General features: G+C 40.8%; 2 protein-coding genes across 3 annotated transcripts; one reads left to right on the top strand and one right to left on the bottom strand.

Annotated features, from left to right (window-relative positions):
- Nucleotides 1-2,581: 2,581 nt before the first annotated feature.
- LOC124271671 (exonuclease 3'-5' domain-containing protein 2-like) lies at nt 2,582-13,739 on the bottom strand. Of its 2 annotated transcripts, XR_006897102.1 has the most exons (12): nt 13,459-13,739; nt 12,504-12,658; nt 10,848-11,014; nt 10,109-10,234; nt 9,632-9,740; nt 7,640-7,846; nt 7,339-7,504; nt 6,895-7,060; nt 5,308-5,505; nt 4,581-4,712; nt 3,463-3,706; nt 2,582-3,329 (listed from the first exon to the last, which is right to left on the bottom strand). XR_006897102.1 is itself a non-coding variant. In XM_046706831.1 (11 exons), the coding sequence occupies exons 1-11, from the start codon at nt 13,520-13,522 to the stop codon at nt 3,523-3,525; spliced, it is 1,674 nt and encodes a 557-aa protein (XP_046562787.1). In that variant the 5' UTR covers nt 13,523-13,739; the 3' UTR covers nt 2,582-3,522. The 2 variants fall into 2 exon arrangements, 1 of the variants encoding a protein (XP_046562787.1); XM_046706831.1 differs by having other exon boundaries at nt 2,582-3,706.
- Nucleotides 13,740-14,044: 305 nt separating this feature from the next.
- On the top strand, nt 14,045-21,452 carry LOC124271673 (probable 28S ribosomal protein S26, mitochondrial). Its single transcript, XM_046706833.1, has 4 exons — nt 14,045-14,321; nt 15,398-15,535; nt 17,923-18,046; nt 20,347-21,452. The coding sequence occupies exons 1-4, from the start codon at nt 14,074-14,076 to the stop codon at nt 20,527-20,529; spliced, it is 693 nt and encodes a 230-aa protein (XP_046562789.1). The 5' UTR covers nt 14,045-14,073; the 3' UTR covers nt 20,530-21,452.
- The last annotated feature ends 109 nt before the right edge of the window (nt 21,453-21,561 follow it).

Here is a 21,561-nt window from a genome sequence, read left to right as displayed (position 1 = left end):
ACAGGATCAAGAAATTATTGAAAATATTTAGGATGAAATCTTGCCAAACATCCCAACTCTGAAACTTAAGGAATTGAGACTTTTATCTGACATTCGAGTTTTGAACCCTCCAGTAATTTTAGGCAGCTTGCCCAGATGATATTTCTTGAAATCTTGTATCAGGATGTGCCTGCATGTGGAATGGTACATTCCCTGTACTCGACATGTGTAATCACTAGTTCCAGGGTAAATTACAAGTCTTGTAATCTTAAACAGGTAATGGCCAAACTTATTGTACAAATGTGTCTTTCTCTTTTTTTTCACATGTGCATCCACTTGCAGTCTCTGTGTTTGCTAATGATAGAAACAGACACTAGTCCCCATCGTAAGTTCGATTTTGGGGATACCAATACACAAAATGGCCTGTATTACTTTTGTTGTGAGCAGTTCTTGACGAGCAGACGTCGCATACTTATATTTGTTTTTATTTGGTACCAAGCCCAATAACTGTTGTTTAGTGTCATCCAATCACAGCCGCTGTGAGATTGGCCAATCATCTTTGGGTTTTAGTAGACAGAGCCCAGTCCTATTTCAAGTGGGACAATGCTTCATGATCTGATGGCCGTTTTCATCTCTTGGTAATCAACAAATGTTTTTGGGTTAGAATGCCTGGAATCCAAATTTGCTGGAACTGACACTATTGCCCAAGTTTAATGTTCTGTAAGTCATAATGGTGAATGGTATCAAACATATAATTGTATTCTGTTGAAAATACGAGTACAGATCCCAAAGCAGACTTTGAGGTAGATTTTGATTCAGCAGGGATGAAGTTTTGTCCAGGAAAATGTTTACTTTGTACCTGAAGATTGTGTACATTATCCTTTACGCGTGCCATAATGAACACAAGCAGTGTACTGATGTTATAATATGCAATAGCATAATGTCCACATGTCAGAACATGTTTAACGTTATTTTGGCTTTCCTTGTGATGAGTTTTCAGAAAAAATAAGCCAATCACTGACAGGACAGCTGCAATATTAAGTTCTTATTGGTTATTAATATGCAGCTAAATCTCTCAAAATTTGGCAGATATCAGGTTAGCCAATCAAAGGGAGGTAACTGAACAAGAATTTTCTTTTTGTCATTATTTTTTCTTCTACTGTTATCTCTGCCTATTGTCTAAGACCTTAGGATATGAGAAAAACGAGCATTCTTAACTCTCAATTTCATTTGTAATGTTTTGTGTACTATAAAGGTTGTTGTTTTATATCATTTTCAGAAGTATTATGCAATGATGACATAATATTAACTGCAGATGGTAACTTTTGTCTTAACGAAAGCGGTTAAGGCTTTTCTGGAAGTGTTCATAACAGAACACACCTATATCTTGTTTAAGTTTTACCATCAACTTCATATTTTAAAACTCTTATGCAAAACCAGTGAGCCCTGAAATGTATCAGTTAAAATAAGTGAAAAAGGGCTAAATTTGCATTCAAGTTCCTGTCCTGCAGGAAGTTGCCAGTCTGGGGGTGGACATTTTTATGACAAATGGGTAAAGTTATAATTGATTTGATGTTGTGGACGTATGTGATGAGATATGACATTTCTAAATAGTAAACCTAGATTACTGAGTACTTGTATCGATTGCTGTGATTTGAAAACTGATTTGTGGCGATGTTTGGTATCTGCACATTCCAGTAACCACACTGAAACCTTGTTAATCTGGACAAAACCTTTCCAAGTGACTATCTGGATAACAAATTTCCAGATTAATGAATGTTTTTCTTAGTACTGGTCTTAATATTGGGAGAGTCTGGACTAACGAGGTTTTATGGTATTAAGTTTGACATTTAAACTTGAAGCAGTTTGCATCAGAATCATGAATTAAACAAGGATTCTCCCTGAACTTTAGTATATGAATATCTAATATGTCAACTTAATGCACAGACTGACGGTTACTCCATACAGGGAATAAATCATCAGTTATATGAGTACAAACTCTCCTTTTTGGACCTTCTTGGACATTATGCCAAAAATGAGGTAAAATTTTAGAAGGCAATTAACATCTTACCACGTTTGACTTGAGATTTTTTTTCCTAAAGAAAAAATGTATTACAAATATATATATTTATTCAAACGTCATGTAAGACAAAAAGAAAGTAATTGGTGAGCCTACTCCTTATGCAAGTTCAGCACAAAATTTAAATCCACATTGAAAACTTATTTGGGGAATGGCTTAACTTTTTTTGACATAGCAAATTTGCTGGACATTCTAACACCTCTGGCAAAATCTTCTTTATTTTGGTATTATCTAGATCAAATAAATTTTTCAAAATCAAATTAAGTGGTCAGTCGTCTGAGACAAGAATATAAAGTTTACGTCTGTTTCTCATGGTTGTCTATGGTGCAGACGCCATGTTGGCAGCAGACGTCTAGTTTCCCTGTCACTCGTTTCCAGTGTCTGTGTATGACTGGGTCTGTGTAATGACATTTTGTGCTGACCTGTCAGATTAATGATGATGCATGTGCAATACTAAGTATGATCATGTGACGTTAGTTAGTAACGTAGATGGAGTGTGACAGACTAACACAACATTGCAGGTAGATGTGAATAAAAGTTATACAATAGTACCCAATTCTTGTGTTTATTTACAAAAATAAATACTCCAGAAATAATTATTCACATATTATGTAAACAATAGACAAAAATGTCCAACATTAAGAAGACATTTGGAAAAATCATGACTGAGCGAGTTGAACTTACAGCTACACTGAACAGATTCCGGTCATGTCATCGTAACGTCGGCTTGATGTGGGAGGAAAGGCGAAGTGATGTAGGTCTCGGATATTTATGACATTGAAGAAACCCACGTATGGCGCTCACCAACCCAGAACTGAGCAAATTGGATTTTGAACCCCCCGATCACAGGATCTTGTGAGGCATTCTGCACAGCCAATTGCAGCACTTTATATGGCAGGCCCTCTTCTCCATGTGGTAGGAACAATCAGATGTCCATAGTCACATGTTTATACTTTCAGGAGCTTGATAAAGATATCATCTAAAGATACAAGCATCTGTACTGAAAAATAGTATGGGAAGGTGCCATCTTGTTCAGTTCTGTAATGGCATGTCTGCGTAATTCAAGAGGAAAGCCTGTGTGTGTTTTGATTAAGGTGGCAATCAGCAATATTGTGGTTATTAAGTAATCATGTCTGGGTCAGGAAAACCAGTGGTTGATGTCATCAGCAACAATCGATGCCTTCAGGTGTGATGACATAATATACATCATGTCACAGAGTTCCAGACTCTAGTGAGTTGACAAGATGAAGTTTGATAGATCATAGAGGAGAGGAAGAAAACCGTAACCATATTCCAGCTATTTGGCGGCAGTCTATAAATAATCGAGTCTGGACCAGACAATTCAGTGATCAACAGCATGAGCATCGATCTTGCTATGATGATGTTCGATAGACCAGAGAGGGGAGAGAGAAACTGTGGCGTAAAACAGTTCATTCAGAGGCGTTCCTGTGGTGTTCCAGACTCTAGTGAGTGGATAAGACTCCGTTATGATGATGTTCGATAGACCAGAGAGGAGGAAGAAACTTGGGCTTCATGGTGTCCACAAAGCTCTTTCTCCATCGCCTTTCAAAATCCCACAGTTTCCCCTTCTGTTTGAACTGTTCAACAACCTTTTTCCCATGTGGCATGTAATCCGAGTTGAAGATTCTGTAAGAGAAGATAATAAATCAGAGAGGCATCTTCATGTCACACAGTGAAGATCTTAGAATCAGCAAAACAATACCACAACAATGGGTTTGGAGCTAGTTTATTTCTTTGTAGTTTAACGCCGCACCAAGCAATTTTTCAGCTATATGGCGGCAGTCTGTAAATAATCGAGTCTGGACCAGACAAACCAGTGATTAACATCATCAGCATTGATCTAAGCAGTTGGGATATGATGACATGTCAACCAAGCATGGGTTGCTGAAGACCAATTCTATCCCAGATCGTCATGTGTCCAGTGTTCCAAATGAATCTGAATTTAATCGGAAGGAAATGGTCTGTTAAAATCATATCGTCAAAATCAACAAAAAAAAAGTAATGTTTGTTTTAGGGGACCAGCTGTTGCAGTTTAACTTCCAGCATGTCCTTTTGCTCTGGTACTGATTTGAGGACTAGCAAGAGTTGTTCTCTTTGCTGAAGGTCCAGTTTCAGTATATGGAGCCAATTTCTGAAGTCCCTTCAGTAATATTGAAGTCATCCCACAGATGACATCCTTACCTTCAGCTTGCTGGCCAGGGTTAACCTCTTTAGTCATGTGGACTAATATTTTTATGCAATCTGATTTTGAGCCAAATAAGTCTCGAGTACCAACTATGCGGCTCGGGGCCGTGACTTCTGTTGGCGGGGAGTATGTAGCAGCCATCCACAGATGGCTACCTTGTCAGCTTGCTGGCCGGGGTTAACCTCTTTGGTCATGTGGACAAAGTCCGACTTGAAATAGAAGGTTAAGTGGTTCGAATCCCAGCATGGTACTTTCGGAAATTTTATGGCACACAATCATTGTAAAACCACACTCACTACCTCACTCACAGATTACCTTGTGTCCATATTGATGGCTGTCTCCAACAAATCATCAGTAAGGGAGGTAACTCCATAGTAATCCATCAATGTCTTTTCCAACACAATTACCCTTGCTTCAGGGATCTGGGGTCTGCTTAGTTTCAGTGCTCTATGAAAACAAAAAGCATGAATATTTTCAATATATTACCATTATCACTACTTTGTCAATGTTAAGCAAAGGTTGTTCTTGTGAAGGGAACAATTACTCAAAAAGAGTATCAATCCCAGTCCATTAAAACTAAGGATTATGCTAGAGAACTTGCCTGAAATACATTATGCTCATTGTTAATGTATTCCTGTATGATTTGCATCTTTGAAGTGTTTCTTGTCTGGAAAGTATTCACTGTTTGTTGTTTATTTGCATCTTTGATCCAAACTCAGTCAGTCAGTCAATTTGCGATCAAAATGTTGTTGTCATCTAATATTCTGGCTACAAGCCTCGAATCTCCTTTTGGGTTTTCTCTCATACTCAAAGATGGAACTATTGGCAAACAAAAGTAAATTTAAACTAAAGTGTCAATTTAGAATCCACATAAATTTTGTATGATTTGTACAGTTGTATGTGTATACTTCTAGTTTTCAATGTTAGCTTTCTGCAAATAAAAGTAAATTAAAACTACACCAAGATATTTTTTGACATCAGTGAAAACCCAAATCCACAAATCTAAACATCAGTGGCCTAATTTGTTTCTCCCAGCACTCACTTGGCCGCTGATCTGATCTTCATGAGGTCCTGGTTCTGTACACTACGACATCCCAGCCCGGAGTCGATGGGGGCGTCGCACTCCACGGCCAGCTCCTGCCGCAGGACGGCGTCATGGTTGGAGCTCACCTGGTGACAGGGGGGACACAGCAGCAGCACATCATGGGACCTGTGGTCCTTCAACAGTGGCGGGAAGTATCTGGAAGATTAGATGTGCATGTCGGTTAGATCAAGAAAATACTGTGTGTGAGTGAATGCTATTTTAAGCAGCTAAGCAATGTATAAAAACACATAGGTTGTAAATAACCTGGGTGGGTGAAGCATAAATGTATCAAGAACTTCAGTGAAGAGTATTCCAGTTATGTCACTATATGAGGCGAGGTGAAATTGGGTTTAACGTCGTGCTTGAGAATATTTCGCTCATATGACAACGCGTGCATGCGTGTGTGTGTGTATGCGGGCTGCTTGTACTAGCCCAGACTTAAGCTGGTTTTATAGTGCTAGCCCACTGAGATACCATGCCGCGAGTGAAGCAGGAATACCCCACTCAGACACATTTTTCTGACTCCGAGCCGACCAGTCCTTGTTGTACCCATTAATGCCGAGCCAGGCAGGGACCAACAAGTACCATATTTTATGTCTTTTGGTATGACGCTGTCGGGGATCGAACCCACGACCTTCCGCTCTCGGTGGACGCTCTAACCACTACTACGGAGGTGGTCTACTGCATATGAGTGAGTGAGTGAGGAGTTTAGTTTTACGCTGCACTCAGCAATATTCCAGCTATATGGCGGCAATCTGTAATATCTGCATATGAGGGCGGTGGGGTAGCCTAGTGGTTAAAGCGTCCGCTCAGAATGCTGAAGACCCGGGTTCGATTCCCGACATGGGTACAATGTGTGAAGCCCATTTCTGGTGTCCCCTGCCATGATATTGCTGGAATATTGCTAAAAGCGGCGTAAAACCAAACTCACTCACTCACTCACTGCATATGAAGGTAATATGGCACTCAAGTGATAAGGTCTCAGGCATTACCAGCTTGGGTAGACCCACAAACACAGGCATGATGAACTCGGATTCAAACTCATGTTCACAGGTTTCTGGCATGCCCAAGTGATGAAACTTGGTAGAGGAAAATGTGTACCTTAAACAAGTGAGCAGCCCCAAGGGACCCCTGCACAACTTCACAAACTGGAGTCACATGATTGCTATGCTTTTGGACTGTTACTATGAGAGTGTTTGGGACCATACTGTGCTCCAGAGATCTGCTTAGGTGAGTGGGTGTTTGTGTACTGTGATGAATAACCAATGATCGTAACCAAGACAATCCAGGATTCAAACTCTCAGTCAGCAGATCCTGGTACAGCTAACTCCACACATCCACCACAGCCATCCATGCTAATGGCCAGTACTGAATTCGAACAATGATGAACAGTGGACAATGATATACTTAACTAGATTTGTATCATCAGTTTTTGATATGAGATGTAGACCCTAAGAATGTAGAATTGAGAATCCCAGAGAAGGATGAAACCTTGGTACAACTGGTACATACTTGCGGTACTCCTGGGGTACGACTGCGACATACTTTAGGTACTCCTGGGGTACGACAAACTTCCTGGTGTAGGTGTTGTTGTTGCCGCACACGACGCAGACGTTCTCCTTCTCCTGGAGGTAGTAGTTGTGCTCTGACTCGGGACGACCCGATGGCTCAAACCTCAGACGTACAGTGAGGGGCCGTTCACATACCTTGTCTGCAATAGTGTAAATACATGTTACCAAGGTTACTCATCTGAAAAAGTGTAAATATATCTGTTACCATGGTTACTTGTGTGCAACAGTGTCTCACTATCTCACCTGCCAGGTGTTTGTCCAGGTACCACTCCACCTTGTAGAAGTCACAAGCACACAGCGGCCATCCTTGTGGTACACTACGTGGACATGGTTTCAGATGAAACCAATGATAACATGATATACAAAATCTGCTGTCTTTGTGATACACAAACAGGACTTGACTGCCTCACTGTCTCACCTCCTAGCTGTTTCTCTATGTACCACTCTGCCTTACGGATGTCACACGTACACAGGGGCTGCCCATCAGGAGCCTGGAGTTGGCAGTTGTGATACAGAGGTCGAGCCCGGGCGGAATAGGCACGTCCTTTCTCAATCCCAGGCTTCTCCGTCTGCTTAGCCGATGACTGCAACAATCCATCAGATGCTCATTGTCATGATATGTGTGCTTCATGATAAATAATAAGACTCATTAGCCAATGTCTGCTACAATCCAAAGCAGAGCTCCTATTTCTAATTTGTGAGATGTGTGGAGCTCCTACCTGAGTTCTGCGCTGTGTCCCCGACTGTCTGTGACCAATGTCCACAATGCCCTGGCACATGGCCCTGGCCAGTCTCCAGACCTCTTCCAGGTCGACCTCCTCCATGTTCCACACCAGGTCCCCCGGGTCACCACCCTTCAGCTTGGTCAGCACCAGCTTGGTGAAGATGTCAACGCCCACCTGGCCGTCAGCTGCTGCATAGTGTACCTGTAGTGAGTGAGTTCTTGTATGCCAAGGGGACACAACTCTCCATTGCAATTCATTCTGAGCAGAGTCATTTTAGACTAAAGTCTGTAATTCTTGTGTGAATATTCAACATATAATTAGTTTAATAAACAGCTTATTCAACGATTGATATGAGGATCAATTATTCATCTTGGTATAATGGCAAATAGCCAAGAAAACACCCCCCCTAACTAGTGGACTAGTGTAGGCCATTACAGATGTGAGTGAGTGAGTGAGTTTAGTCTTACACCGCACTCAGCAATATTCCAGCTGTATTGTGGCAGTCTGTAAATAATTGAGTCTGAACCAGACAATCCACTGATGAACAGCACGAGCATTGATCTACACAATTGGGAGATGTTGACATGTGTCCACCAAGTCAGCGAGCCTAATCACCTGCTCTCCTCGCTTACGAGTCTTCACCACCGTGTCTCCTCTTAGGACAGACATGGGTTACTGAAGAGATCAATTCTAACCCTTCTTCAGGTCAGCCATTACAAATGAGTAGATATGACCTCACATTCTGACCTCATTCTAGTGGAGACCATTCTGACCTCAGTCTAGTGGAGACCATTCTGACCTCAGTCTAGTGCAGACCATTCTGACCTCATTCTAGAAAAGGTCATTCTGGCTTCAGTCTAGTGGAGACTATTCTGACCTTGACGACTAGTACAGTAAACTTGACCTTGTACATAAGTAGACAGCACCCTGAGTTAGTAGACAGCACCCTGAGTTAGTAGACTAGTCGAAACCCAAACCTCAAAGAGTCACCACCCAGCCAATCTATGTGAGGGCTCGAAATCACTACACTCACCTGATCTACAGAGAGGGGTCCCCCACCTACCCACCTGATCTACAGCGAGGGGTCCCCCAGCTACCCACCTGATCTACAGAGAGGGTTCCCCCCCCACACCAGCCCTACAGAGAGGGTCCCCAACCCCCCACCTGCCCACCTGATCTACAGAGAGGGGTCCCCAACCTACCCACCTGATCTACAGAGAGGGGTCCCCACCCCCACCTGATCTACAGAGAGGGGCCCCACCCCCACCTGATCTACAGAGAGGGTCCCCACCCCCACCTGATCTACAGAGAGGGTTCCCCACCTACACCCACCTGATCTACAGAGGGTCCCCCCTACCCACCTGATCTACAGATCTGACACAGGGGGTCCCCACCCACCCCACTTGATCTGATCTACAGAGAGGGTCCCCCACCTAGCCACCTGATCTACAGTGGGGTCCCCATCCCCCCACCTGATCTACAGAGAGGGGTCCCCACCCCCACCTGATCTACAGCGAGGGTCCCCACCTACCCACCTGATCTACAGAGAGGGTTCCCCCACCTACACCCACCTGATCTACAGCCAGGGGTCCCCCACCTACCCACCTGATCTACAGAGAGGATCCCCACCTGACCTGACAGAGAGGGTCCCCACCCACCCCACTTGATCTACAGAGAGGGTCCCCACCACCTACCCACAGAGAGGGGGTCCCCCACCTAGCCACCTGATCTACAGAGGGGGGGTCCCCACCCCCACCTGATCTACAGATAGGGGCCCCCACTGACCTACAGAGAGGGGTCCCCACCACCCCCACCTGATCTACAGAGAGGTCCCCCACCTACCCACCTGATCTACAGAGGGGGGCCCCCCCCCACCTGATCTACAGAGGGTCCCACCCCCCACCTACACCCACCTGATCTACAGAGAGGGGTCCCCACCCCCACCTACCCACCTGATCTACAGAGAGGGTTCCCCCACCTACCCACCTGATCTACAGAGAGGGTGTCTGCCTCCCAGTTGCTGCAGCGAATCTCCCTCCTCTTGTCCATCGTCACTCCCAGAATACCTTCAGCCAGACCCTGGAGACTGGAATCACTGCAGCAAGAGAGTCACCAGAATAATAACAGAAGGTACCATTCACATCTCACCTTTGTAACAACTGTGGACAATGGAATTGAAATTCACCTCAACTAACTGATGCAACATTTAAGGGGATGTGACAAACTAGTTATTTTCAAGGTATTCCACATCAACTGATACAAAGATTTTTTAACATATCTTTTAAGTTCTTAGAACATTTTGCCAAACCTGTTTCAACTAATCTCACGTTTTGTTGTGTATGAAGTCCAAGGAATAATGTCTCACAATTAATATTACCCTAGATGCTAGATAGTCATGGTAATCTGCCAAACTGGATAAGTATCCACTATCAAGGATAAATGATAAATTCCCTCAGCTCTTACCATTTATACTTATGTCTCACACGAGTCAAGAGATGTCGCAGGTCAACACAGCCTTGAACAACCATCCCATAATCCTTGGCCAATTTTTTCCCATCATCCTTCACTGCTACACCAACTTTAAGTATACTGCAATGCAAGAATATTTTACCTACAGACACAGTTACCAACATCACAATTTATCATTATGTTAGGACTTCAAGATTTTATTCCTTTTCGATATTGCTGAAATATTGCCCATGTGACTATAAATCTTATTCCTTTTTACCAAAACAAGACTTTTTTTGTTTTGGCAATTATGCTTCATACTTAAGTATTGTCCCTCGAATTTGAAAGCAATTCTAGTTTAGAGCTGTTTCCTTAATAAGAACACTGCCAATTAAAAGATTTGGTGAGGCAATGTAAAATAATAGGAGATTGTTTCATTCATGCAGCAAAAATATCTGCATGCATATGCATGTGTGTGTAGGAATGTATGTCTGCAAGTGGGGTGTAAATATAGACCTTTGTTCATTATAAGTGAGTGAGTGAGTATGGTTTTATGCCGTTTTTAGCAATATTCCAGCAATATCATGGCGGGGGATATCAGAAAAGGGCTTCACACATTGTACCCACGAGAATCGAACCCGTCTTCGGCGTGACGAGCAAATGCTTTAACCACTAGGCTGCTCCACCACCCCTGTTCATTATAAGCATATTATGAGTATAGTATCTACAGACTGTTATCCGTATTGACCTTTACCTTGGATCTGCTAACAAGTCCTTCAATGTCTGCGGTATCATCCCTCCCATGTGACACAGTCTCACCAACAGACACAGACCAGAGGTTGTCGCCAGCTGCAGCAGGGCCACCTGGGAGCGGTGTCCGGTACTGTGATCTGACACCCACTCACAGTCCAAACCCACAACCTGAATCCACAACACATGCAATGATCAACACAAACCGACCCGACATCTCTGTAGCTTATAATAACCTCTGTTTTCACTGTCATGTTCAGTCAGAAAGTAGGGTTGGGTATTGCTAAAATTTTCGTATTGCGATATATTGCGACATGTGTTGGCGTATTGCAATATGTATTGCAATATATTGTGAAAGTGTATAACATGGTTTTAGGTAATAAAATTACTGTTTCCTTTCTTTTGAAACAATGCCACTGACCACTGTCAGGACTCAGATGTGATTGTACAAGCGATTAATTGAAAATGTTTCCAAATTGAAGAATTCGCTCTGAAGATTGGAAATCGAGAAAAAGTGTCTGCAGCAGTGTCCGGCATTTTGGTTTGTTTATCCCTGCAATGAGTGCCGGTACCAATCTAAAAACTATTAATGGATAATGATATAAAAGAAATAGAAATCTTATTGGTATTTCTTACTACATCATATCAGGTGAACGAAAGGTGTACCGCAACATATCGTATTGTGAAGTTTGAATTGCAATATACCGGTTAACCGGTATTATCGCCCATCCATATCAGAAAGGTCATTAAGTTTATTCGTCTGTTGTCTTACACCGCACACAGTAATATTCCAGCTATATGGCGGCGGTCTGTAAATAATCGAGTCTGGACCAGACAATCCAATGATTAAGAGCATGAGCATCGATCTACGTAGTTGAGATACAATGACATGAGTCAACCAAGTCAGCAGGACTGACTGCCTGATCCCGTTAGTCACCTCCAACGACAAGTATGGGTTGCTGAAAACAAAATAATTGATTCTACGACCACAAATAACGAAGGGATATAATTCGATTCACTAAATTATAACAGCCCTATTATACACACCACTAAATAGATACAGGTCACCAGTTATGTGTTCACTGTGATAGCCATGGCACTATTAAAGATCAAAGTGGTATCAGATGATCTAAGGAGCAAGCTGTTGTGGTTGTACTTAGTGAAGTCAACATATAACATTAACATCAGTGCAAATTGCTTAAAATGTTTTACAAAAGAATAACACCTTAACAATCACCAAACTATGTCACTACAGGTTTGTTTTCAGTTTTGTTTCTTCACAATCAACAGAGAATATATATAGTTATAGGATATTGTTAAATATGCAAATATATATCAAATATATGTCAATACAGGTAAAACACCCTCCAATCCCAGCTCCAAAATATTTAAAATCATAATCTACAATATAGACAAACTTTATGGATAACAAACTTCATTATTTCGGTGATAACTGTACAAGAATTTGTATAGAAATGTTACACTCATGAAATGAAGTAGGTATGGCACTAAAAGACAAAAATTCATAATCCTTGGACAGAAGTATTAAAACATCATTCAAATTGTGTTAGTGTTAGCAATGGTTTAGGTGCTTAACCCATGCAATATTTGAAAGAATTTATGGGTGGAAATCTTTCCCAGATACTCTGTATAATGGTACCTTCATAACTTTCAGGTGTTCTTGTAGCGTTTTCTGCTGATCTTGCCAGTCCTTCGCCGTAGAGATGAGATGGATATTTTGGTTGGTTCTTTTTCTACTCTGACATTTCCTTGCCTGTGTTTTAAAATGTTTGTACAGCTGACGAAATGTTAGTACTGAAAACATAAAATACACCAAATGTACAGTTAAGAAATGTAACTAAGGCAACCAATGTCAGTTTGGTACTGTACATATTCAGTTTACCAGGCACAATTAAGATCCAGGCAGGGCTACATTGAACAGTCCCCTTTACTTGGCGCACTTCAGATCCAAACAGCACTGTAGGGTGTCAAACTTGTTTCGCCAGCTTACTAGCATTGCTAATTAGTTATGCAATTAGACACCGCTCTATCACTGGGCCATGAACTCAATCTTGTGTCATGAGTGTTTGTTTCATGAATTATTAGCACCTTAACATGCATGAATATAAAGTCAAATATGAAGTGTGCATGCATGTTAATGATCGACATTACACCCACCCTATTCATCTTTTTCACAAAGCTACACCCACCATTGTCCATCAAATCAAACTGCCAGTTGAGGGATGTTATGGTTTACGTTGATGTGGACAACATCATGTTCGAAACATGTTAAAATAGATTACACTAATTGGGATATTACACTGAGATACATGTATGAATAACCCCAGTCTTAACATGGTTACAGCGGTTAACCATGTTAACCCTAGGGATCAAAGAGGGAATTTAAAAATAAAAGCATGCCACCTCCCAACGTTTCCAATAAGAGATGTTTGACAGAAAAAGCGTGCCATCTGGCTTAGACCCAGTGAAGGATGGGTGTTTGTAATCGAGCGACATCCACTGTAACGGTATAGCGAGACAGAAGTAGCGCTTCAGAATGACACAGTGCTGTGCTGGACAGCGCCCGTAATCTCTTGTATTCAGTTAACACATACCACCAGCGTAGACAGAGGCACTTCCTAACACCGCCGCTGTAAGCACTCTTACACCTCTCTCCATCCTTAGCTCAGTGTATCACAGGAGCACGCGGGAACCACAGTGACGAGTTATATTAAATGCTCTTAGCAGTGAATGTCAGTTCATTCATTTCAGGACTATATAACCAGCATATGTGTCTGTCAAATCAACCGTTGATGGTCTTGCAACACGTGGTGTCAGTCATCACCAGCCATGTTTATAAACATGGTGAGTTTCCTGAAACTCCCAACAGCCATTAGGTGTGACATACGCTACAGAGAAACAAGAGCAGCGGGACCTAAATTACGCTGCAAAGAGTCTAGGCTGTGGTCAACGTCAAACAACCAAACCTAACGAATATTATAGCTTTTTCGGCGAATGTGACACTCTTCTATATTTATTCAAGACGAAAGTTATTTTATTTCCTCATCTTACTACACTAAAGTAGTTCTCTCTATTAAAAACTCGAAATAAGTATTTTCCGGATTTTATAACTCTTAGGTATTAAACAACAACGCATATGATTAGCCCAGCTGTCTCACCCTACACCAATCATTTCAGTCGTTATATTACTATCTTCGCTTCCGGTAAAAATGGCCGGCATGTCTTTCCTCGCTGCAGTTGTGAGATCTCAAAACTTTGTTACATTGAAAATCGTTACCCAAGAATTGCCTAAGATAGCATCATGCTACCAGACAGTGCGATGGAGAAAGGCAAGATGGCACCCAGTGTCTGCCAGCAAGAAGTTCTATGTTCCCAAACCTCAAGTGTTCCACCCTGAAGATACGGCAGAGGTTAAGAAAAGGCTGCCAATTTACAACACACATCTGCGAGCAGTTAGGTATACAGACGTAATTTTAGAGTATTTCACTTAACCGAGCTTGATCTGAAACGAACCTGAGTACATATCTGTAGTACCCGTGCCAACAACGCCGCACTCAGCAATATTCCAGCTATATGGTGGCGGTCTGTAAATAATTTTGTATGGACCAGACACTGTAGTGATCAACAGTATGAGCATCGATCTCCTCAATTGGGGATGCAAAGGCAGGTGTAGCCTAGTGGTTAAAGCGTTTGCTCTTCACAGCGAAGACCCAGGTTCGATTCCCCTCATAGGTACAATGTGTAAAGACCATCTCAGGTGTCCCCTGGGTAAGAGCTCCTCACTTACATTTTTAACTATAAACTACAGACTAAACTATAGTGTTTGCCCATCACAAAAATAGGCGGGGAGTATGTAAGGAACTCTTTCCGTCCCCTGCTACGATGTTGTTGGAATAATACTGAAAGTGGTGTAAAACCCAACTTCAGCTAAAGTTTGTAGCAATTCCATAGTTACACCAATTGAATGTATGTGTGTGTGTGTGTGTCTGTATGTCCTTGTAGAACTGAACTGAACTGAACTTCTATGGTTACACACTGAATGTTAATCTGCCAACTCTGGGCTACCATTTGTTTGATCTGGAACCAGTTTGCACTATGAATTGCAGTCTGTCCCATATCCGGATTATTCAACCGACAACAAAATTTGCATAGACAGCTATTGAAGGTGTTCCCCAAAAGCTTTTCAGTATATTATTTATGATGCAAAATAGTAAGCATCCAGAAAAATAAACTGTCATGACACGGATCACGTCAGAGATATCTTAGTCTGGATATGCTCCATACCCCAGTCATGCCAGTTGGTTTAGTTTTGAAGAAATACTTTTTTAAAGAAATTATTGAATTTGTTTCCAGAAACTGATTACATTGACACTTATTCTTTTTGAAAAAGCTATCAGTGCTAAAGATGAGTTGGTGTACAGCATAAATATGTCTTAAAGAGAACATTTCTATGTCTGTTGAACATTTGATGATTGGATATAACATATCTTTGCATAGGGACATAAACTTATATCACATTTTTGTCCTTTGTAGGAATTTCATCACCAAAACTCACCAGGCTGACTTGGCAAGACGTGCCATGCTGAAGGCTCAACAGACTGATGAAGAAGAAGAGTTTGCCTGGATCATGGAGGAAAATAACAAGTGGAATTCCAAGGTGGCGGTCGTTAGGTACTGTATCTTTGAATTGACTTTAACTGAATTCGGGCCATGTTGAATGCCAAGGTAGTGGCCATTATTTTCTGAAACCTTGACTTAATGACTTAAAAATTGAGGGCAAGTTGAATGCTCAGGTGGCAGCCATTATGTTCTGGAACCTTGAGTTAATGACTGAAATTAAGGGCAAGTGGAATGCTTAGGTGGCGGCCATTATGTTCTAGAACCTTGAGTTAATGACTGAAATTGAGGGCAAGTAAAATGCTTAGGTGGCGGCCATTATTTCCTGGAACCTTGAGTTAATGACTGAAATTGAGGGCAAGTAAAATGCTCAGGTGGCGGCCATTATTTCCTGGAACCTTGAGTTAATGACTGAAATTGAGGGCAAGTAAAATGCTTAGGTGGCGGCCATTATTTCCTGGAACCTTGAGTTAATGACTGAAATTGAGGGCAAGTAAAATGCTGTGGTGGTGGCTATTATGTTCTGGAACCAGGAGTTAATGACTAAAATTAAGGGCAAGTGGAATGCTAAAGTGAGAGCCATTATGTTTTGTACCCTTGACTTGATTATTTTACTGAATTCTAGTTTAGTGGAATGCCAAGGTGGTGGCTAATAGGTCCTGTAACCTTGACTTGTTTTCTTTACGGAATTTTGGGGCTCCTTTCTCGAAGCAACCTTTACTAAGGTTAACCTTAACTCCCATTCTTTAACATTGCACTAAGGTTACCTTAGTGACTTATGATCACCTTTTTGCTTTGTGAAAGAAGGCCCAGGCCAATAACATGGACTTGATGAACTCTGTGGTACATTCTCCAAGATCAGTTTTAAATCTTCAATTAACTGATTTACTTTCTGACTTGTAACTTCTGGTATATATATGAAGCTATTATTTTCTTTTACTTTAGACCCGTGAAGATCCGGGTTAGAATATTGATCTTCAGTATCCCATGCTTGTCGTAAGAGGCGACTAACAGGATCGGGTGGTCAGGCTTGCTGACTTGGTTGACACATGTCATCAGTTCCCAATTGCATAGATCGATGCTCATGCTCCAAGGTGGCGGCCGTTAGGTACTGTATCTTTGAATTGACTTTAACTGAATTCGGGCACTTGCTTTTACCTTTCTTCATGGTTTGTTTCTGTATCGACATGATCAATGTGTATCGTCATAGTAACTTTAAACTTTAATTTCTTGAGTTGGTTCGGGAACCTGTCTGTTCAGAATAAAACAAACTTTCAAAAATCGTAAACACTGCATCTAAAATTATTGGGCTTCCTATCAAAGTATCGGCAGTTGTTATGAGCAGCAAATTTCAAAAAAGGCAAACAAAATTTTAAGTGATCCTACTCACATACTCTTTTCTGAATATTCATCATTACCTTCTGGACGCAGGCTGCGTATGCCGACTTTTAGAACAAACAGGGTTCGCCACTCATTTGTTCCAGCTAGTATTAGATGCATTAACAACAAATTCTGTGAATGACTTGTCTTTTAATTGTCCAAATTCTATTCAATATCTATGTTTGTGTACTAAATTGATGTATTTATATCCTGATTATTTCATGATTACCAATTGCAATGTTATGTATGGCTGCTTTATGAATGAAAAACTGGAGAACGTATGATGCAAAACAGATTTCCCTTGGGACAATAGAGAATTATCTTATCTTATCTTATCTTATCTTATCTTACAAGGAGGTATTTGTTCAGTTGCAATGTGTGGGCAAGTGTCGAAACACACACTCAACAGTGTATTCTGTATAGTTTGTTTTGCAGTATTTCTGAACCAGGCAGTTGATTTGGATCACATCATCTACACTCTTGTTAATACTGCAGCAATGCTACTTATACTAGCACGGCACAACTAATCTGTAGTAATCTTGGTATTGGTAACAGCACGGCACTAGTGTGTTGAAGATTGGGTTAGTGTTGGTCAGGGTTCCATATTTACAGGCTGCCATCATGTTGCTGGAAATTTGCAGAGTGTGGTGTTAATGAAAATACAAGCAATCTATAACCAATTCAGATGGGTTTTAGGAGAATAGTACACCGACTTTAGCAACATGGCTCACGATAGGGTAGCATAGTAGTTTGCTTGTCACACCGAAGACCTGGGTTTGATTCTATACACTGTGTGAAGCCTGGTGTTGGTGTCCCCTGTCGTGATATTGCAGAATATTGCTAACAGCAGAGTAATATTAAACTCCCTCACTCATGACTCATTGACTGGAGAGGGGTGGTGGGTTAGCCTACAGGTTAAAGCGTTTGTAAAACCATTATCACTCACTCATGACTGAAGTAATGTCATAAGCATCTCTCATGTAAGTATCAGTGAGGAGAAAGAGAGTTGTTAGTGCTTTTCTCGTTTTGTTGTTGGTGTAATAATTTTACTGTTCTTATAGGGAGAGCCGGCAAGAGGAAGAGCAATTGAAAATCCAAGCTAGACTGGATCGTCAGGTGGCCAGAAGGATTAAGCAGAAACAGATGCAGGAGGCAAAGGCACTTAAAGTGATTCTTGCAAATATTGTAAGTTGTCTTGAACATTCCAGTCAAACTCAGACACTGCAAATATAGGGGAAGAGATGAGTGTATAATTCATATCATTGTTTAGAATCATTTGGTTTTTTAATGTGATGGACATTTTTGCCCTATGTTAGTATTGTTACTTTGAGGAGTGTGCCCAGGGTTATCTGTAAAACTAATGCTTGTCTCTGAACAAGAATCTGAAGGATATGGAGATTGTTTTATTCTTAAAGGCACAATGTCACTCCACATTTCTCTAAAAATACATAATGCATTTCTCTCAATAGTACTATCAGCCCTCAGGGAAGCTACCATATAATTTATGAAAAAATATATATTCGTATTTAGGTTACAATGATAAATCAAAAAGTTTGAATGAATTACAGCTTGTTCGGCTTGACCTGATCAAGTGAATACTAAAGAACTGTCGGAAATAGAAAAAACACTGTTTTTCGGCTGTTACTCTGTATCCCTAAAGTTGACAAATTTACAAATAGCATATATCGAAATAACCCACATCGGCGTAACTAGGCATTCAGTGGGATGCGTAATAGTATATCCAGAAAAGCATGTTTACTCGTAAAACTATAGTGGACTATAGATGGTAATTAGGTCACTCAGCCAGGTATGATGACGGACCGTCGACTCACCTGGCATGAAATACACGTCCTGCCTACAAGCACAAGGGGTCATCTCAAAGATATTTTATGCTTTTTCATGTGTGTTGAATATGTCTCATCTATTGATCATAAAGTTTATGTTGAGATACGTAAAAGGGTATGATACACATGGAAAAGCTTAAATCATCCATCGTATTAAATGTCTCAAAATATATAGGTGGCATGACCACCCGAAGATCGACAGGACTGGATATTATTTGTAAATTGTTATGACATGCTGTTTGCTTCCCAGTTTAATTCCCCTAAAGGGTTATCTTATCTCAGCTTATATCTCTATCCCCCAGCCCGACCCCAACCACTGTCTGCAACACCCATCCTGGATTTGCTTTTGAGACGACCCCTCCTACCTGTTTCTTTTTATAGTGATAGTGAGACTCCATCCTTCATAGTTTCAGTATTAAAGTTATTATTTTTTACGTCAGCTATCGTTTATAATGAAGCTAAGTTTAATTTCAAAATGGACATTAAAAAATTGTCATTTGTAATATAATATCATCGCACACTAATTTGCATAAAGCCATGACCTGTTCCAAATAAGTCACTTTGGACTTAGAAAAAACCCGCATTTCTCATTTCTGCACTCTCTCCTCAGTAAAGTCCTTATTCTACGTTTCCTATCTCCCTACCCCTGAGACTGTAGTTACGCCGAATTAGGTTTAACAGATATTTCACACTTACACATATTAACTACATAAATTGTAGATATCAATGCGAAAAAGGTTTTTTTCTATTTCCGACAGTACTTTAATGCATTGCGTGACCGTGTCACAACTGGTTGTGTCTATTATTGTCAAGGGGTGCACCTTTGTCAGTTGATTGTCAACATGTCCGAACAACCGAGACAAGGTCGCCGTTTGAATCGAAAAATAGTCAGCACTGTCCTAACTTTCATTAAAAAAGAAGCTACAGATGGTTTAATGTAACGAATCCATGTATGCATGCTTCACACGAACGCAACATTAATAACATTCTTTTCTCCCCTAAGTATTTAATGAAGTTAAATCGACCAGCCTTTTATGCCATTTGACCTCCTGGGTCATGCATATGTAGAGTAGCTTAGGTCAAGCTGAACAAACTGTAATGCAACGTTGCATTAAATCGAATCTTGCGCCCTCTACCGGCCGAATGTTATTTCAAGCGAACCCCATAGAGTTATGTCCCTTCGAATGCTCTTTACAAATATCCTATAATGCAACTTGTCACAATGTGATTGAGGCCAGTTCGTCAAACACCGACAACACCTTGTGTGACAGTTTTTGATTCACGGAACAATCGTTTAAATTTCGTATATGGCAAGTGCTGGTTGGAGGCTGTTTGCCTTGAAGTTTCAATTATCGATTCAGTTAAGTGATAAGGGATAATAAGCCTTTTATTGCATCAATAGGAAGCTAAAGTGAGTGTGTATGCCCCCATTATATAAAATATAGGCCAAAATATTGTAGAAAATGTGTGACATTGTGCCTTTAATTCCTGTGATGTAAACTTTATGTTTCTGTTGAATTACATGCTGAATGTTTCAGATCTTGGGACACCCAATCCAATATTAATTTATACATTGAATTTCCTTGACTAATTGTTAGGTTCCTTGAGGGTGTTACAATATTTCTGGTGTATTTTTTTCAGGAGGAATCTAAAAATTTCATCACAGAAGATAATCTGGATCAGGAGATCGAGAAGTTGCTTAATTCAAGAAAAGATTATAACTTTGCAATAGACTCATCTGGAAAACAAGTGACAGACTTTGACAATCCTACTTTTCCTCCTAAAGACTCATCTCCAGAGGGACAAACAGATTCGCAAAGCTGATACGTCAGTCTTGGCATGTCGTGTGTGTGTATGTGATAGCCTGTGCTACGGATCAGTTCAACGTTGTGATTGTAGTTGTACCAACATGAAGAGGAACACATTATTTATGGAGAAACTATTGCATCTTACATGGCATTTGGAACTGTGGATCTTCACAGTGGAAATATTTAGATAATTCTATATGCAAGTACATTGTTTTTCTGTGAAAGTTTGTTGGTGTGAGAATATTTTTAGGTATTGTTGTATAAGAAAAGTCACCTGAAGGTCAGGATAATGAACATAGGAAGGATGTTTCCTGGCATCAGTAATTTGGATGTGTTCATAGTCAATTCTTTAGCTGTGAATACATTCCTCCACGATGAACATTGTGCGAGGAGACTTAATGGGGTTCAAACATTTCTGGTGTCCCCCGCCATGATATTGCTGGAATATTGCTAAAAGTGGCGTAAAAAGCAACTCACTCACTCACTCTTAATGGGGTTCAACATCACATTCATGATTATTGCACCTAGAGTAACATGCATGTGAGTGAGGCTGCTTGTCCTGATCTGGATGAATGACAGCTTACTAAGATACCCCACTCAAGACACAAAATACTGATGCTGCACCAAATAGTGTTGTTGATGCCATGTGCCAGGCAGGGTAAGTACCATCATGGCACTTGTGTTGTCATGGATAATGTCTTCGTATGACACAGCTGGGATTCAAACCCACCATCCACCAGATTACAGAGAGAGTTTGTGTGATGCATGAAACCTGAGAAGTATTGACAAAGGGCACATTCTTTTTTTTTATTTCATGAAAATGGATAATGTGCACATATACATTGTATATGAACAAATGAGTGCAGTCTTCACAATCTTGATCATAATCATATGAACTGTACCTCATCCAATATCAATGATTAAAGATAACAATAGATATTCATTTTTCTTCAATTTACTCTGCCATTGCAGGGAGCTAATTTTAGTGAACATATTCAGCCTTTTCAGCTGTGAAGTAGCTTCATATAGTAATCAGTTCCTAATGACG

The sequence above is a fragment of the Haliotis rubra genome, unplaced genomic scaffold, assembly GCF_003918875.1.
Source record: "Haliotis rubra isolate DU_JTF1 unplaced genomic scaffold, ASM391887v1 Scf162, whole genome shotgun sequence".
In the NCBI taxonomy this organism is placed as follows: domain Eukaryota; kingdom Metazoa; phylum Mollusca; class Gastropoda; order Lepetellida; family Haliotidae; genus Haliotis; species Haliotis rubra.
Note: the sequence above shows the minus strand (reverse complement) of the source record. Positions and strands in the feature narration are given on the sequence as shown.